General features: G+C 46.3%; 1 protein-coding gene across 3 annotated transcripts in view; it reads right to left on the bottom strand.

Annotated features, from left to right (window-relative positions):
• The window catches only part of LOC142584827 (potassium voltage-gated channel subfamily KQT member 1-like), a 528,313-nt gene that overhangs the window by 62,831 nt on the left and 445,034 nt on the right, over positions 1-20,448 (bottom strand). For all 3 annotated transcript variants that reach the window (XM_075695111.1, XM_075695109.1, XM_075695110.1), the window contains exons 6-7: positions 4,798-4,908; positions 1,924-2,108 (exon numbers count right to left, since the gene is read on the bottom strand). In XM_075695111.1, the coding sequence (XP_075551226.1) occupies positions 1,924-2,108; positions 4,798-4,908 (296 nt within the window). The remainder of the gene's footprint in view (positions 1-1,923; positions 2,109-4,797; positions 4,909-20,448) is intronic.

Here is a 20,448-nt window from a genome sequence, read left to right as displayed (position 1 = left end):
GCTAATTTTTGTCGCTCAAAATGCAAACTTTGCTCTGCCGTTTCGTTTGATAGGACAGCTTTTGCATTTGGCGTGCATGTGAATTGTGCAAATTAGTTTAGTTACCGCGTGCTGTGTGTGAAACATGCAAATAATTTCATCAGGGTGCACACTTCGGTAGCAAAATCGTCCATACACACGTATATGAAAAGAGAAAAAAAAAACAGGCAGCAATGCAAACACTGAACGACAGGCGAGGCACAACGTATTGTTCAAGAAATATTCTCAATCTCCGGCGGGTTCATTTGCAGTTGTGCTTCGTTGTGACCTTGGCACGAGAAAGATAGCTCCCATGCATTCGCTTTCGTTCACAAGAGAATTTAACAGATACCGAAGGCACCACCACGCAATGCTGACGCGCCGAGCTCATCATGTACCTTGTAAAGTACTCTATCAATATGCGCTCACATTCAAGCAGTCATTGCCTCTTCTCTTAAGTTAGGTAAGAACCTGTAACTGTGAAAGTGAAATGTGATTGTTATGGCGATAGTGTGAAGCATTCGAAGCTGTGGGCGTTCAAAGCACTAGTGCTACATTTGGTGACATGCAGTGCTTGAAACTTCATGACACAACCGCTTAATGACCGTTGTCCTTCGCAGGTTCCATCTTTCATTATTATAGTGACACTCTCCAACGCCTTTAATTTGCTTCGAAAAGGGGAGAAATGCCATTTGGAGTGAGCTTTTTTATTGCCAACATGGCGTCAATTGATTCTGTGTGGTTCAACATGGGCAACGCTTGCTTATTTTCCATGAAGACACTAAGCATAGCAAGATCTACGGCCTGCCAATGCGTACATAAAAAAAGGCGTACACGTTCTTGACTGTTTAGCTTTTTATTGTTTTTATAACTGGCAATTGTTTTCATAATCTAAAGGCTTACGAAAAATTTGTACATTTGAGAGATAAAGGTAGAGGTCACCTGGATGCACGCAGGTCTCTGTAAAGCATCAAATGATCAGAGGATGCAACTTGAAGTAAAACAACACTGCACAATGTCGCCACATAATTATAGTTAAAACACGCTAGAATTCAGTTCCTTCTAGCCATAATGTATCAATGAAGGACCGAGTACGATCTCTTGTGGCATATCAACATACAATTCCAGTGGAGTAGATTTGTCCCCATCAGGCACAGCCGACAAGCCTTCTATATTAAAGACACAACGTAATGTTTAAACTGAGCATACTCCATTTTCATAACAGAGTTCTGCAAGGCTCGTAGGTACGGTCGTCGGCTCAGGGCTCGGAGGCCTAAAATATTCTTTTTTGTACTTATTACCTAGATCGCTAGGAACGACACCCTCTCGATAATGGTCAGTGACCTTATGACCTGGCGCTTGCGTGTCTTTAGTGCGTCGACGTGGAAATTATAGATGCGTAAATAGGCATACGAACTACCAGAAACTCATTGTGTGGTATTTACGCATTCACTAAACAGGCGATGACGTTCTTTGTGAGTGCTCTCGTATTAGCACAAGCACTCCATATCTCTCAACAAGCTGGAAAACTATCCTCATTCGGACGAGGCGGTTCTGAATTCTGGTTTCTACCAACTCCAAAGCAAACCACTCTACAGGCGCTCCTACGTTTGATGAGAGACCTGATTGCGCCTAGAGTCCACAATCCCAGACGTACCCTTAAGCATGCGTGTTCGGACAGCAATTTTTTTCTGCATTTTCCCAACTTTGCACCCTTTTTTCTTTGCTGTGTAGACGAAACAGGCAGAGATTTTCACCTGCTGAAGAACTCTTTTCCTTCGCCTGCACTCTCAGTGGTCATCGTGCTCACACGAACGAACTTTTGCACCTCGAGACTGACATGTGCATCAAAGAAAAGCGCGAACTGCGCATGCGCATTTTCATCACGCCACCAATGCCACCTACGTTGGTGGACTGGGCAGAGGGACCTGATGAATCTTCCACGTTGCCACGGACATGGAGTTTTCATCTGCGGCGTAGCACCTCCACAGGCACTGGATTAGAGTAGCAGCTGGCACACGCCGTCGGATCATGTGCTTTTGTCGCTGCTGCTGTTGTACTTTGAGCGCAAATCCAGACCCCAGGATTCCCTGCGAGCGAGCGAGATGGCATCAGCTAACACTTCTGCTCAAGGTGGAAGAGAACAATAATGCTCGATTTACCAAAAGAGCGAGAGGCGAGAATACGATCATTACGCGTGTTTGTTAAATTCCTATTCTTTTTTTTGTTCTTCCCAAAATCACAGCAGTCTTCTGTACAAAACGCAGCCGAAGATGTCCATGAAAATAACGTGTTATCGAACAATTGAGAGAGCGTAAACTTTTATTTCAAGTCAACAAGATTTGAGTCCGGCGTCTTTTTAGTGGGTCTGGGCACCCGCCGCGGAGGCGGTTCCGAGACCTTGTCTCGAAGCGGCTTCCTCGGCTCGCTGGACGACCCAGAGTTGTGTTGTCAGGTCAGAGCTGAGCAGTGCGGTCATTCATTTTTTTCTGCTTCGTAATTGTTTATTTGTTTCATATCTATCACGGCAGGAATATTCCTTGGAAGTGCGTCTCAATCCTTAGCCATCAGGTAACTATGACTGTTAAATAAATATTAGTTCGTCCGAGTAATGAAGCTCCAGACTCACGCACCGAGAGCACAACCAGACGACTCTGGTATAAGGTTAGTGCACTGAACAGCGTTTGCAGATATCACATGTCATTTTTGCCACTATAGCTACGGCGCACAGTGTTATACCGTAGTGTCAGACAACGAGTATGTAGAGAATCGCGTTGCTTCTCACAACCCACCCCTCCATTTCAGCCACGTCACTGTACGTCTCACTTTCTAAAATCCTTTAAAAAAGTCAGAAACGAAAGGAAACGTCGACTCCAGAGAGCTCAACGTAAGTATCACACGCAAATGTCCTAGCAAGATTCTTTGCCGCCACTTTCGTGCAATTCTGAAAAGTTTTCAGAAATGCAGAATTAGAAAACGAAGAAATGTTCACTTCCAAGGAGACTTGGCTCGCAGATATCTTGCGAGTTTCCGAAAAACCAGGCCCTCCATCAATGTCAGAACAGCGGAAATATGATCTGGGATGGAGGCTGACGTCCTCACGTGAAAGCTTTCCCGTGTGCGCTTCATTGCCTCTCCTGGCTTTTCACCGTCGACGGTTCCGCTCGGCACGCGTACGGATAGATGCTCCGGATAGATGCTCAGTATTTGACTCAAAGCGACGTAAATCAAATTATGAGTTTCTGACTAAATTTAACTCTAGTCACGATGAAAAAAATATAAATACGTGCACTACTTTGATGCCTTGTTGACCGAAATTTAGTAACTTCCATTTAGATTGTCAAAAAATTTTTCCTGCGCAAAAATGGATGCGCGAAGCTTAACACATTCACCCTTCAAGACACGTCTAGCCAAACTTTGTCCAGGAAAACCGAGGTCACATAATGCTCTCGCAAAACTACCTTTGCCTACGGACATTCACCATTGATAGCAAGGACGGCTGAGAGCAAAGTATGCGGGATGGGCTCCAGGGTCGAGATAACACAACAAAGCTTTCTGCACTGACGCGGACTACAATGTCTCACAAAGTGCGCGAAGCTTCGTTCAGTAAGTGCAGTCCAGGAAGTCGCCGCTTCCGGAACTCGCTAACGCAGGCACTGGGGAGAGCTCGCACAATTCCCTGATGGAATAAGCCGCAGACCACATCAAAAAAGGAAGAAAAGACACAGCCAAATTCAATATTGATATTCACTGTACTTACACAACGTTTCGCTGAGAGCGAGAAATTTCTCAAACGTTTCGCGTGCTGCCGTTGCCTACGCAAGAAAGCATCCATACCAGATTGTGCTTGAGCGTTTTCCCCCAGGGCAAAAAGAGAGATAAAACATAATCTGCTAAATACGAGTTTTTCAGTTATTGCGTGTAGGCTAATTTGCACCTTTTTCATTATATTCCTATTAATATGCCATCGATGTATAAACGTTACGCAATGGTTATACGCTAACGAACACTCAGGAATATATGCGTTCCATCTAGGCTGGACATTCACGGCAATGACGTCAGAACTTCAGTGGTCAGTTTACTAACAAGTGTCTTTCTCGTTAGTTTCTTATCTTATGTAATATCGATGTAGGAATGGTACACCGTACTTATATGGCAATGAGCGCTAACCAATCTATGCGCATTATTGACGTCGAACAAACAGTTTAGTGTTCAGTGTACTTTTTCCATCTAAAATGACGTCGACGTATGAATCTTTTCACAATAGTAATATGGTGATGAACCCTCATATGAAGACTATTGTTGTCGTATAAAATTCCACGGAAAGAATAAAAGACACCAAGGCAAAGTACCAAAATATGTGCAGTTCACTATTATTTCGTGACTCCTGGAGTTCTTATCCTGTTTTTATTGTTCTTATAATTTTTTTCGTACAGTGTACAAGAACAAAAATAAATTTCTAATTAACACTTTTCATGCAAATGACAGGCAAAAACCGTACGTGAAATCCACCTTCAAAAACTAGACACTTCGTATCATCCGTGTGGTCATCGGCATCCGTCCACACCCAAATCTTTTAGACGCAGAGGGCGTTGGTCATTTACTGCTGAACGAAGGTGAGAAGAACTGACAAAACTCGCGTAGCTACTCGATTTTCGCGACGGTTGCTTGAGCCCACAGCAGGTTGCATATAAACATACACAGAATGCCGGGAAAGAATGGTAGGAATTTGCAAAAGTTTGAAGAGTGCGGTCACATGGTGAACCGGCAGCCACTTACTGCAGGCAAAGCAAAGAAGGAGATTCCCATGAGAGCACAAAAAGATGCAATCAACTTCCCGGGCCACGTGACGGGCACGGTGTCACCATAACCTACTGTACAGAGGGTGATCTGAAAAGAGAATTTGCGTAAAAAAAAAGGAGAGAGAGAAAGCGATGATAGCAATTAGTCAGGTTTGTCTCCACTAGGAAGCCGCACAGCACTTTGCATAGATCTGGCACCTTATTTTACATTTTTTTATCGCATGCGGGAAACGGTATCCGATTCGCACGCTGCGACAACGTAATGTTTCCTGGGTTACGCGATATTACAGTTAACAATCTAAAAATAAATAACGGGCAGCAAATGGCGGCTGAAGCATTTCTGCAGTAATAGGAACTGCGGAAATCTGTGACGTTGAAGCTCACACGTACCGTTTACTCGACCGGGCACAAAAATCTAGTTTTAGCATGCTTCACGTCTGTATTGTTTAGTACGCATCAATGTGGTACACCCTCTCTGCCCATTCTGTTTCAAGGCCGATAAGCGTCCTTTCGCCTTAGCGTGCGAGTCTTCACAGAGAAGGCGAACTCGCCCACTTGGGCATGGGTGCACGTTTTCCAAGACGTCGTCCAAACCTCGTCCAGTCGCTTGTCGCGGAGCATTCGCCACTGCAAGGACGCATGTACTTAAATAAACTGGATATTAAAATTGAAAGTGGCCTGATCTTTAATATTGGGCGCAAACTTAACTGTGCCTTGTGTGACTGTCAATTAACGCGAACGCATAGTAGTACGTATGTATGGCATGGTTACTGCATTGTTCTTGCTTGTAGTAAGGTGGACCTGCGAAGCCTCGTCAGCACATGCCAGAAATACACCGCCAATACGTTGCTGTAGTTGCCGCTATGCAGCCACGGCGTAGTGACGGTGATTAGGTAGAACCAGTAGCTGGGCGAGTAAATTAAGGCCACAATTCGGTGGTCATACGGGAGAGGTTATGCGGCGTTACAGGTGTGGTGAGAAACAGCTTTAAAGCCTTATTTCAAGAATAAGTGCGTATGGAACTTATAATCTTGCCTCCTTATTACACGCGCATCTCGCTTACGCTATCATCAACCACGACCAGCGTGGCGCCGTCAGAGTACACTGAAAGGACCACCCGAATATGCCATAAAGAGCTGAATCCTTTATGAGGAACACTTGTGCCCAGACACTAAAGTAAGGCTATATAATGCTAATAGGGCTCAGCAAGATGAGCAGCCTTCTTGTTTAATGTGGATGCTCATGTACACCCGCTATATTCTCTTCGTACGTGTGATTTCTCCATGCACGAATTCTCATTGCACGAATGCTCCGTGCACAAGTGCTCCATGCACGAATGCTCCCAATGCACGGTGCAAACGTACGTACGCACCATACGCACCTAGGGCAACCAGGCCGGGTGACTTGAAGCAACTGTTCGCCGTTCCGTGCTTGGTTGGTTTTGACATGACTTTCTCATTTTTTAATGACTACGCTTGAAGATTGCTACATGAGATTCCCTGCAAGCTTTCTTTTTTTTCTTCTATGTCTGGAGCATACGGTGCGGACGTACGTACTGTGATTAGATACCTCGTCCTAAACCTAATGCACTAAATTAAAGAAAAAACAGTTTGAGGAAGCTTTATGTAGCAATCTTCAAACGTAGTCATTAAAAAAAATGAGAAAATCATGACAAAACCAGCCAAGCACGGGATGGCGAACACTTGTTTCAAGTCCCCCTGCGTGGTTGCTCTAAGTTCGTCTTCAGTTTGTACGGGTTTGTCGGCTGCAGTGTCATCATCATCATCATCAGCCTGGTTACGCTCACTGCAGGGCAAAGGCCTCTCCCATACTTCTCCAACTACCCCGGTCATGTACTAATTGTGGCCATGTTGTCCCTGCAAACTTCTTAATCTCATCCGCCCACCTAAATTTCTGCCTTTTGAAAAACATAACACTCGGCTAATCGTGTCGACGCTCCGGAGCCAAGGTTGCCGTTGCAACGGTGACAAGACTGCGCGGTAACGGAGGACCAGCCGCACACAAATTTACCACGAACCAAGCCACGTACTGCGCGCAGTTCCCAAGATTGACGCGTAATGCGCATATTTGCCCAGTAAATCCGGCAAATGCGCGAGAGACCATGCAATATGATGACAGTGATAATTTGTCAAAGCGAACACCGCGACAAAAGCAAAACAATGCGCACGAGACAATACGCAAGCACTCTAATGCCGGTAAATATTCGGACAGTACGTAATCAGAACAACCATCAAGGAACGTAGAGACGCAGTATCAGGCAACTATGACCAATAGATCCAGTTCCGGCCTGCAACCTGTCCTATCTTCGGCATCTTATCCGGGCCTCGACGACAGGGTTCCGCGAACTTTGCTCCTAGCGAGACACAATGATATTCTTTTGCAAGGCGTCACACTTTTTCTGTAATAAACTGATAGGTTCGCCCAGATTGCGGACCAATCAATATGTGAAGACAGCAACCAGTAGAATGCACAGTGTGTCACATCACTAAAACACTCCATGCAAGAAGCTACCATTGCCTAGCAACTGAATGGGTGGCCTGGGGCTGAATGTCTGCCCGAAAACATTGCCCGGCACGGAATATAAACGGGACATTCCATAATCAATCTATTTTTGACCCATACCAATAGGACGTAATAAGTGTTTAGCTTGAAGTAGTAGCTTAGCGCGAATAAAGCCACGGAGAGAAGAAAGACGGACAAGGACAAGCGCTTGTCCTTGTCCGTCTTTCTTGTTTCCGTGGTCTTATGCGTACTAAACTACTACTTCAAATATGGACGACCAACTAGCCCAACAGTCAACTCTTCTAGAATTCAAGTGTTTAGTTGTCGGAGCTTTGTCCAAAAGTCTCAATATCTGTTGGGTTTCATATTTATTAGCCAGAGACCGCGCACTAATATGAGGGCCACCGAACCATTTCGCTGGAGGCTTGTCCCTATTTTCCTACGTTCCGCAAGCATAATCAATGCTTGCATTACGCTGGGCTCAATAGACTCCTTATCAATTCTTCAAAAATTTATGTCATGCATTTTAACTCAAAGCTTCCAAATCCTTTAAATATTCCCTCGTATTTACCAAACCACACCGTATTCTCCGATCTCACACTTGTATACAGTTAGGAGTTCAGCTTGACAACTTAAGGAAGATTAATTTACACGTTTTACAAACGCTGAAAGAGAATATCACGCGATCCTAAAATTCCTGTTAATCTACAAACGTTTTTCAACCTGTCCACTGCAATGACGGTACAATACGCTAATATTCGGGGTGTGTGAACTATTGTTTAAATTCATGGAAATTAACTTATTGCTGTTATCTCGCGCCAATACGTCAGATACAGACCCAAATCTTCAGCATCATTACTCGGAGTGCACAAGATTCCCATATCACCGAACATTATGAATTGCTTATTATATTGCCCATCGAGAAACTGATTACCTACAGTCTCAGTAATCCCAAGTATCCGATCATTACAAATCGCAACCTACTTCATTTTATCGACAGACAACAGTTACTGAGTGCCAGCGTGAAAAGATTTGCTTTGAAAGACAACTTTCTTCTGCGAAAAATGCGAACGAATTATGGCCATACTTTAGCCTTTTTCGAGCACGAAAGCTAATTCCAGTGCCTTGTGAATGCACAAAATTCATGTTTGTCATAATTCAAACATAGCTTTATATCTTTCAGTACTTCAGTGTCTAACAATTATTTCATGGTTGCCAGTGTCTGCTACAGTTAACATGGTCATTATTTTACTTGAACGTGTTTAAATGATTTATTTGTTTGGTTAACAAAATTGCATGAACAACTGCTGCATTTCTTTAATATTTTTGCATTCCTTTTATGTATAAGGGATGGAATATCGTATAGTGTACTAATGCTTACCTTTATAGTGTATTGGGAAACTTAATCTGGAGCAGCTGTTTTCACTGTTATTTCAGTGCTCGTTAACTGTTATTGTATTTTATCTGCTTTAAAGCCCGTAATGTGAGACGTCCTAGTCAGGGGCTTCAGTCCGGGACCCTTTCTGTACTTACTTTGGTGTAATGTACTCTATACTTTAACTAGGTACGGAAATAAACTACAACTCTTTCTCTAAACATATCAAATGGTGTCGTGGAGTTTTTCGGACAACTTCATAGCAATGAAACCATACATGCCATAGCTCCTAAGTCCTTATGAATGCATTAGGTGTCACAAATATAGCTATTGAGAGCTACGTCATTACACTCGAAACATTTTGACTACGATGTCCGGCCTTTCGGCATTCGTGCGTAATAATTGCAATCAACATAAGTGTACGTACGTGGCTGTGAAATAATATCGCGTACGAAAAATGGAACATTCACTGTAATTTCTCTGCATGCCCACAAGGTGGCCAGCATGTGCTGTCACTGCAGCATACGTACACAGATAGCCTCACAGACAATAGTGGTGCATACTGTGTATTTGTGCCGACGGTATTCTGGCCTCGTACTTCAAGCTTCCATGAGGCAGCCTGTAACTTTCTTTTCACGTTTCCTAATTACTGTGATAAAACAAAAGGACAGGTAAATTGATGACAATGAATTTTTTTTCACCGTGCTGGTATATTGGCATTTCAGATAATCAGAAAATTTTAACAATAAACAAGAAAATTTGTTTCGGTTGAGTGCTGAGTTTGTCCTGAAGCAATATACTGAACTTAACGAATGTGCCCTTCATATAGTATGCGCGGCAAGCTTTCGGCTGGAACTTTCGGACTATAAGAGGATCAGGCTGGTTTTCCTGAATGCTCGTTTGATGAATGTTCTGTTCCGGCTTCGCATTTTCAGTGGGTGGTGACGGGGGACGAGAGAGGCTCGGAGGTTTTCATCATTTTAATGCATATGCATCCGCAAATGCGGACTTCACGTCGCAAAAGCACGCTTTTGGTTTTGCCTGCGAGCTCAAATACGAGTGTAAGGGTGTAGCTGCTACATTTAGAGCGAAAACTTGGATTTATTACGCGCCTCGCATTCCGTTCGCAAGGAGAAACAAACAAGAAGATCGACGAAGAGACCGAGCCTTCGATTGACGCAATCAGGATGATGCTCGTGCGACTGAATTATTCAGCCACAATCGAAAGAAACTGAGCTGGCGAAGCGGCACTGAAACTTTATACAAAGCCTCTGCAAGAGGGAAGTTAAGTGCCAGAGAGTTTAAGCGAATTATTTATGCCGTTGGGAATCTCTGATCTTCTCCCTGGGGATACGCCAAGTTTCGTTGTGTGCTTATGCAGCTTCGAAAAAAATTGAAAATAAAAAAAGTGCTTTTTTCCGCCTTTTTTTTTTCTACTGTCGTCCGTCACCAACATTACTGCTGCAACTCACGGGACGGAAAGACAAATGCACTGTTGACAATTTGGTTTTATCACAAGCTGAAAAAAAAAGAACTGTTCATAAAGCCTTCATTTATTTTTATGTTTAGCATCTGATACCAGTTTTCGGAGCTTGTTGCATCACGTATCTCGTCGCGTTAGCTGCGTGGCTATGGCACTGCGCTGCTGGGCATGACGTCGCGGGTTCGATCACGATTGGGTGAGGAAGCATTCCGGCGGGGGCAGAATGCAAAGGACGCTCGTGTACCGTCGTGCATTGGGTGCATGTTAAAGTACACTAGGAAGTCATATTTATTCGGAATGCTCCACGGAGATATGCCTCATTATCAAAGCGAAGTTTAGCAAGTCAAACCGGTGAATTTAACGATCGAGTACGCTCCGTTCGACAGACTTTATACACGATCACATCCTAGCGGCAGTTCAGACATCACGAAACGCACGCCTTTACTTCGTGTTCCTATTCGCGCCATCAATGCTTTCCCTCAATCTATGAGTTGTGTGCTTCTTTATGTGTTTTTGCAGTATACCGACAAATTTCTTGACACCAGCAACACATGTCCTTAATTGGCGCGATTTTCTAGAGATGGTGAATGGCAGTTTGAAATATCAACAGCCTGAACGACGCGTTGGGCGGGAGTGGTAGAATGTTGTCGCGGTATACTTTCTGGTCTGAAGAACTGTGAACATTGTTTTGCGGGAGTCTCTGAAGTTTACTAATTTTTCCCGCGGATAAAACGGTTTGAGTAGAAACTGGTGCACTAACTCGAAGTTCTTCGAGTATTTAGGCAGTTTTTCCCAATTGCCCTTTGATTTTTTTTTTCATTCGTAGCATGTCATATCTATAGCAGTCCGACGGGAAACGATTGAAAACTAACAACACCAGAGCTGGCAGGATAGCGGGCATATATCCCATTGTTGTGGCGGGAAAATTCAATACCCTGTTTCACGCTTGGAAATACCCGTGCAATGAGGCCGAGGGAAAGTGCTTATGGCAAGAGACTAACAACCTCCGCTTCAACCTTGTAACCGATCCGTCATTTCCGACCGGACAAGGCACATTCACCAGCACACACTCCACACCAGACCTTACTTTCATGAGGAACATAGACTCTGCCAAATGGTTCAATCGCATGGTCGACCTGGGTAGCGATCATTACATACCCTCAACCATCTTCGAAGTCGCACAAAACAAGCTACGTTCGTTCACCGTGCCAGACTGGGACCTGTTCTGTAAGGTCAGGCGAGAACACGCAGCTCACGGAGAGAAGCCAGAGAGCCTTGAGCAATTGGCTGAATCGTTCAGACAGGATGTGAGGGATTCTACCAAAACAATTCGGTCCGACTCGCAGGCGGATAAAAGGGACAGCTGGCTCGCACACCTGTTAGAAGCCAAGCATTCACTCCTCCATAGGTGGAAGGGGCAGCTTCACAACCGCGACTCAGAAAAAAGATTTCGGCCGTCACCAAACAGATTGAAGAACACTACCAAACACTCTCCAGTAAACAATGGGACGATCTGTGTAACTCAGTCGACGGCTAGATGAGAACAGGGGGTAAGTGCAACCTCCTCAATCATCTCCTCGATGAGACCAACACGAGGTCCAACCACCGAAGTAACTTGGCGCGAACGCTCGAGGAGGCCACGAAAGCCTCAACAGAAGACAAGTTCATGGACAGATTGATCAGGAAATACCGTCTGACAAAGACGAGTGGCAACGTCGAGTACCCGGCGTATTGTGAAAAGCCAAACTCCACCCTTGACAAGCCGTTCGGAGTCAAAGAGTTAGGGGAGCTCTGCACCACCTTAATGGCAGCTCCTCGCCACATCCCGACGGGGTAGCAAACAAGGCCCTTAGGAACCTCGAGGACGAGTCAATTGAATTCCTCATCGACGAAATCAATCGAGTATGGAGAGAAGGCGCGGCCCCGTAGCAGTGGAAGACTGCGCGAGTTATTCTCATACCCAAACCTGGCAAACCGCCGAGCTTGGACAACGTGCAGTCCATATCTCTCACGTCCTGCGTGGAGAAGGTTGCAAAGAATGCCATACATTACAGAATCTCAGAATTCATCAAGGACAACGAACGGTTCCCCTATAACATGGTGGGTTCAGACTAAGCCTTGCCACTTAGGACACCATGAAGCTCATCAAGAGTCACATATTGAACACCCAGAACACGAGAGCCATCGTCGCGCTTGATCTCGAAAAAGCATTCGACAGCCCATCCTACACTCGTTCATTCTCAACGCTATCTCGAACCTCGACCTGGTTTCTTCCTTCCACTCCTTCGTCAGGCCCTTCCTCGAAGACTCCTGTTGCCATGTTTTCAACGGGAGTCTATGAGATGACCTCAAGTTCGCCGTACCTACTTGTGGCGCGCGGCCAACCGTCGACCCCTCTGTTTCCATTGTGGCGAACCAGGCCACATTGCCAGTTACAGCCCCTATGCAGATGCTGAAGCCGGCCCCTTTTCGCCTGCCGCTTCTCTGCACTTCGACGACCGTGGCGCCCCGAACAGTGATCAGCTGTCACCCTGCCAAGTAGCTTCACCTTGTAGTCGCCAGCATTCACCTTAACCTGTGCGTTCCACTTCCCCAAACCGCCGGTTTCATCACTGACGTCAGCAGGGGTGGTCGCTCCCTTAGTGCGCGCCAAGGAAACTAACGCCAGCGACCTCCGGGGGGGGGGGGGGGAGGTTGTCTTGTGTCGAGATGACAAAAATACCCCCGACGCTCCCGACAAAGACGATGTGACGACAACGATTGCTAACGCCGACGAAGACGACATGAAAAAAAATTAAATTATGGGGTTTTACGTGCCACAACGACTTTTTGATTATGAAACACGCCGTGGTGGAGGACTCCGGAAATTTCGACCTCCAGGGGTTCTTTACGTGCACCTATATCTAAGTACACGGGTGTTTTGGCATTTCGCCCCCATCGAAATGTGGCCGCCGTGGCCGGGATTCGATCCCGCGACCGTGTGCTCCACAGCCTAACACCATAGCCACTGAGCAACCACGGCGGGTGAAGACGACATGACGACGACGCATACTTACGCTGACGACTTTGCCCGTGCCGATCTTGGCATTTTGGTGGATGGATATCACGTCAACGCACTTGTTGACACTGGCCCAGACTTCTCGATTATGCGGCAGGACCTGGCCGACCGCATTAGGAAAGTGAAGACGCCGTGTACAGGGCCTCACATCAGAAGTACCGGGGGTCAGCTAATGACACCAACAGGAACATGCACCGCACGAATTCACATCGGTGATTCCAAATTCGTTGCGACTTTCGTCATTCTGCCCGACTGCTGCAATGACCTGATCTTGGGGATGGATTTCCGCGACACGTCGGTGCAGTCATAAACGTTCCGGAACGTATGGTGACGTTTTTCCGTCAGCCCATATGGCGACACGATGAATGACGGGAAACATGAGCGTTTGCGAATCGCTGACGATGTGACCATTCAGCCGCGATCCTGCCGCCTTGTCTCTGTATCATGCACGAAGCCCTACCACGGGGATGTGGTCGTGGAGCACATTGTTGCACTCTTGCTCACGCAAGGTGTTTCCATTGCTAGAGGCGTACTGGACATGACTCATGGGCATGCGGAAGTATTTCTCACGAACTTCAGCAACGAACGCCGTCACATCCAGAAGGGTACCGCAGTTGCGTACTTAGAAGACATCACCCAAGATACATATTGCTTCGCTCTACAACAAACGACCATGCCGCCCTCGCCATCTTTGTCCGTCGACGTCAGTTCCACCATGTCGCCTTGGGAGCGGCAGCGCCAATTGGATCTCATATACCAGTTCGAAGATTGCGTTTCGACTACGTCAAAAGTCAAGCAAGCGGATGACACTACGTGGCTGATTCGACATAATCCCTACCGTATAGCTCCAAAGGAACGTGAAGAGATTCAAAAACAAGTGAAGAAGATGCTTGAGGATGGTGTGATACAGCCTTCGAAGAGCCCCTAAGCGTCACTCGTGGTATTAGTACAAAAGAAAGACGGCACTTTGCGATTCTACATCGATTACCGCAAATTAAACCAGGTCACGAAGAAAGACGTCTACCCGCGGGCTGCCACGCATCGACAATTCGCTGGACGGGCTGCAGCATGCACGTTATTTTTATCAGTGTACCTACGAAGCGGGTATTGACAGATCGAGGTCAATGAGAGAGATCGCGAGAAAACTGCCTTCGTGACCCCCGACGGTCTTTACGAATTTAAGGTCCTTCCTTTAAGGTCCTTTCGGTTTGTGCTCAGCGCCTGCCACTTTTCAGCGTCTAATGGCCAACGTACTGTCACGTCTAAAGTGGCAAACATGCTCGGTCTATCCAAATGACGTCATATTGTTCTCAGCTACATTTGAGGAGCACCTACGCTGGTTACTCTCTGTTCTCCAAGCTATTCGCTTGGCTGGCCTGACGTTAAAACCCGAGAAATGCCATTTTGGTTTCAGTTAACTGTGCTTCCTCGGCCACGTCGTCAGTCACAAGGGTGTACAACTTTATCCAGACAAAATAGACGCTGTGGCAAACTTCTCCACATCGTCGGACAAGAAGGCAATGAGCCGCTTCTTGGGGCTGTGAGCTTATTGCCGACGCTTTATTGCGAACTTTTCATGTTTTGGTGCGCCGTTAACACGTTTGGCACGAGACGATGTTCCCTTTCTGTGGGGGGAAAAAGAGCAAGTAGCGTTTAGCGAACTATCCGAACGCCTGCAAACGCCTCCTGTTCTTGCGCACTCGACCAGCATGCTTACTGCACTTCACACTGATGCACTTCACTTCAATGATGCGAACAATGTTGCTCTGGGTGCCGTACCGCTGCAGTGGCAAGACGGCTCCGAAAAAGAAATCGCTCACGCTAATCGAACTCTCTCTCGCACAGAGCAAAGCTACTCGACTACCGAAAAGAAATGCCTCACCGGGATGTTATCAAATTTCGCCCGTATTTGTACGGCCGTTCATTCAAGGTTGTAAGCGATCATCAATCTCTTTGTTGGCTGACTAACCTGAAAGATTCATCTGGCCGTCTGGTGCACTGGAGTTTTGGGCTTCAGAAGTTCGACATGAACATAATTTACAAATGAGGGAAGAGGCACACCGACGCGGACTGCCTCTCGCGGTCACCTGTCGCGTCCGCAGGTACCGATGACGTGGACACGGACATTTTTTGGTGTCGTCGACGCCGTCACCATTTCACAAGAGCAGCGCCACGACCCAGAGTTACTCCCACTAATTAATTTCTTGGAGGGCCGCAGTAAAGACGTTCCGCGACTTTATGCCAGGGGACTCGTCGTTTTGTCCCCAGAACGATGTTCTGTATAAGAACTTTTCTGCGAGTGGCAGCACGCACCTGCTTGTCGTACCGGCATCACTTCGAACAGAAATACTAAAATCATGCCACGATGAAAACACCGCAGGTCATCCAGGCTACACGAGAACATTGTCCCTACTCCTATGCAAGTACTACTGGCCAAAGCTATCCGCTGCTGTAAGACATCACGTGCAAACACGTACCAACTGCCAAAGGCGCAACACACCTCCCGGTTAGCATGCAGGTCTCTTACACCCGGTTGAGGCACTAGGGCAGCCATTCATTCGCCCAAGATGGAATGGATTTCCTGGGCCCATTTCCAACTTCTACAGCTGGCAACAGGTGGATCGTTGTTGCTACCAATTACCTGCCGCGTTGCGCTGACACAAAGGCTACCCAGTGGGGCACAGCAGCCGAAGCAGTCATTTTTTTCATTGAACACATCGTCCTTAGACACGGCGCCCCAGAAGTCGTCATCACAGACAGGCGAACTGCCTTCTCTGCCGAACTCCTCGACTCGGTTCTCAGACACAGTGGTACAAGCCACCGGAAAACAACAGCATATGATCCCCAGACGAACGGACTAACCGATCGTCTTAATGAGACCCTCGGAGACATGATTTGCGTGTATGTCAACGTAGAACTTAAGAACTGGGATCAAGTTTTCCCTTACGTTGCCTTCGCCTATAATACCGCTCGACAAGAAACTACTGGAATGACACCGTTAAGGTTGGTCCACGGTGGCGAAGCCACGACAACGCTAGATGTCATGTTGCCGCACGAGTTTAACGACATACCTACCGACGTTGACGAATTTACTCAGCGCGCCGAAGAAGTCAGGCAGCTTTCCCGCGTACGTATCTGCATTCAGCAAGACCAATATGCGAAACGATACGATCTTGGACACAGGTCCGCTTTCTAGACTCCCGGCGACAAAGTGAGGGTCTGGATACCCATACGCCGTCGTGGACTTTCCGAAAAACTCCTACGATGGTATTTTGGGCCGTACAGAGTGATCCGCCGCCTGAGTGACGTGACTTACGAGGTCTTTCCTGAGAGCGACAATAGTTCAAGCCGCCGCAAGCACTTAGCTGAAGTGGTGCATGTGGTACGGATGAAGCCGTACCTATCGAACTAACATTTGAATTTTTGCGTGTTTAACTCTGTGCCGTTATAACCACCCTCATATGCTTAAATTGCGCATCGGGATGATGCTTCCTTCGGAGCGATGCAAATGCCGCGCCTGTACGCCATCGTAGAAGAGGATAACGCGAGTGTGCATGGGCGTACTTGAAAAAGCGCAGTGGAGAAGTCGCGGTTGCGCTCACAATAAAAACGGCGGCCGGCTGCTGTTTCTCCTGCTCTACAACCCCTGTTTTGACGTTGCGACACGAGGCACAGATCAAGCAGACCAGTCAAGATGGAATACCTCACTGCGAAGCCCCGACTACGGGCACCAAATCTGGGCCGTCCAGAGAGCCCACGATGCGGCGGCCAGGCTCGGCCTGCCCGTCCCAACGTGGGAGCGGCCCACTGCATGATAATCGCGCCTCTAAGGAATCTCAATAAGTTTTTTCCATCCATCCATCCATCCATCCATCGCATATCAAAATACATCGTTTTTCAACCCCTGAATGGCACCATTGAGAAGAGTGAAGATATTTATTGTTCTAGTGTACATACATGTCTTTTGTTTTTCGAAGCGAAGAGCCCGCCCGACCTGATAAATAGCGGTGTGATTCCGCGGAGCCGCTTTAGCTACGATGTGAACGTGAGCTAGTTCTTAATATTCTCGAATGGATGCTTCATTAGAGAGTGTTAGCAGGTCCATGAATTACCGCTGACGGATTTCATGGTTACTGGATAGCAGTAGTGATCTTCTCCTCACACTTTGTCCTACCACAATGTGTTTTAAATGTTTTTGTGTTCAGTAACTGTTATCTGCGAAGAAAAATGGCGAAAAGGACTGCATTCAAACAATTACCTCGCTAGCGACGCTTTACACGAGCATTTAAGTAAGTTATGATACCTGATTGCAGTATCAGCTTCGTGAGATTTTTTTTTTAGCTCGGCGTCACAGCATGCGGGTATAAGGCGTTGCTGCTGCCGTACACCTCTCGTGTAACCCAGTATTTTGTAAATGGTGATGCGCTCACTGGCAAGATATAACTCTATTTTCTTTCGCCGTGTCGCTGATTACCTCATCCATTCGTAACACAGACTCTCCTACAGCACTCTTAGTGTCATCGTGTAACTATCCCATCCCTACGTTTACGCTTAACTTAAGCCACGGTAACGCTGCGGTAAATGCTGTCTGAGTGGAAACGCTAAAGAAAGCGTTCGGAATTTCTTAACTTACACGGCGCGAAATCTTTGTCAGTGAAAAAGACTACGCGTGCCGATCTTCACTTTCACACGACAGAAGATCATGGAGAGGGGCAGTACCACAAGGTTTCCATTCCTAAGTGACGTTTCCCATTGGCTCGCCGCATTCGCTATGTCCAACATCACCGTCAGCTGGTGCGTTCTCACATAAGCGATTCTAACGAAAGCACCGGCTTGTGAATACGGCCTCAGAAGCGGCAAGCACAAAGCTTGTTATTTAGCCTTCCTCTCCGTCACACGTGCAAGGAGTTCCGACACCTACAGATGCGAGCATGCATGGCATACTCAATCACGCGTGAATCTTTAATGTCGACAAAAGGAGCGCGCACGAAAAAATAAACATTTGCTTTCCGCCCCTGCGCGCTGACCTCAGCCTCGGCGCTCCTTTCTTTCGTCGTAAAGGAAGTGGTCGATATGGATAACAAGCGCCAGTGCTGCCGTGCGAACAGGGGGCAATTAAGCGGTATTTCAATATCGATCCGGCAGACGTGTGCACAAAAAGTAATAACTACACATCGTAGTACAACGAGGGAAAAAATGCGGTGTTGAGATTTCCAGGCACGTAGGGGGAAGCTGGATGGTGCCAGGAATTAACGTGCGGGACTCGTACGGTGGAGGTGGAGAAGGAGGAGAACAGCTGCGCGCAGCTGGCGACTTTGCAAACGCTGCCGTCGACTGCTCCGCCCGAGCACTGCTTATCAGGTACAGTAGGGCCGCAAGCGCGTTAGTGTACATGGGTTGTAACATAAGGCATCTGCCAAGAAACCCAAGAGCGTCTGGTAACCCAAGGGGAAGGCTAGTAGCGATGACGCTAGGAACAATAAAAAAATGTTATAATATGAGCACTCCTTCAATCATCATCATCATCATCATCATTGGTAGTAGTAGTAGTAGTAGTAGTAGTAGTAGTAGTATAGTAGTAGTAGTAGTAATTACTTTTACAGCTGCCTCGGGAACAGTTCATACGATGTAGTATACTACATGACACGAGCCTTGAGAACTAAAACATTTTTGGCAGGTTAGGCATTCAACCTGCAGTCGAACGTTCCAGTCCGCACTTGCGTGTGACGATGGCAGTGGGCAGGCTAAGTAAACGCCACCGTGCGGATAATAAGGAAAAAGTATGTTTTAGTCAGAATATATAACTTGGGATATGAATTTGCTGCATAGAAAATAAAAAGTTACGCTAAATTATTTTGTGTTAAACACAATTCACAAAATGTTTGGTCAGTTTCACTTGCTGATTTCAATAAATCATCACTCTGTTAGCAAATCCGTGAACTTGGGAACACGCAGGTAATATTTGAGGATTTCAATACTTCAGGCGCAACATTGTGACATACTGAAAATGTGGTAAAGAAATTTGTAGACCTTTCTACCAGGGCATCCTGGCAGGTAAATATACGCATAATGTTTGTGTTCTGCGCGTGAGTATTCTTGTAGATACGAGATTACGCATACGACACACTTCCGGCCTGTAGCTGGAAAAGATTGCGGGTGCTGTCATATCGAAACAAGTTTAGAGGTATTGCTGCAGAAGATGAATAGTAATTCTGAGCATACCCCGTTATTTCACAAAATATGCGAACAGCCTCAAATTTGTCATCAACGTACCTAGTGGCGAAATAATTTAGCTGAATTCGTCACAGAGCTTCTATCAACTCGATACCCTCAAGCCAGCTATCAGCGGGCCTGGTTGTAAAAGTTGCACGTAGCACACACTCAGCCCAGTCGCAGAGTGCGTTTCTGTTTTGTCGTTCCAAGTTATAAGGCAGGTATTATTTCTTGTTGAATACGGGCGCGTGTACATTTTTGTTAGCCATTTCATTTATGCGTTTCAAGCGGAAGTTCAACTTTTTGGGAAAGCATTCGATGTTTAAAAAGTCTTCTCACGTTTGCGCGGCATTTCGTTATTGGTGCCCCATTCACGCACTGTTTGTCTCTACGCGGAACGAGAGCAATCAAAAGAAGCTGATGACAGCAGACAATCGCTCGCCTTCGCTTTTTATCACTTCGCTGTGCGCTCATCGTCTCTAAGTACCCTTATCCTTACGTCGCGTATGAGGCGTACATGCATGAACAAACAGTACATACGAAGTACGCGACGCACGCTAAGGTATGCGCTAATGCTTAGAACAATGCGGTATAAATGCATAGTTATCCCTGAAAATGAATGTTCTTCGAACAGCAATTACTAAAGTAGCAATCGTTCCGCATCGATATATTTGTTGTAATCCGTAGTTAGCAAAAGCGCGATAACAATGCTCTCAAAGGAGATAATGGCCCATCTTAAGAAAGAGCCGTTAAGAAGACTCTGTCTTGCAAATACTACACTGTGTAATTAGGTTCCCATTATCACGATAATGAAGCAAAGTGATAATTGTGTGACGTAGACATATCTCTTGAAATAAGCGTACTTTAAGCTATATTGCCGGCCCAACATGTAAAAGGAGCGTAAGTTGATTTGATATAGGCTTTCTTCTGGTTCAGGTGCAGATACTTTTGCGCATGTTACATTATTCAGGAACAT

This window comes from Dermacentor variabilis, chromosome 6, assembly GCF_050947875.1.
Source record: "Dermacentor variabilis isolate Ectoservices chromosome 6, ASM5094787v1, whole genome shotgun sequence".
In the NCBI taxonomy this organism is placed as follows: domain Eukaryota; kingdom Metazoa; phylum Arthropoda; class Arachnida; order Ixodida; family Ixodidae; genus Dermacentor; species Dermacentor variabilis.
This window is presented reverse-complemented; position numbering and strand designations above follow the sequence as displayed.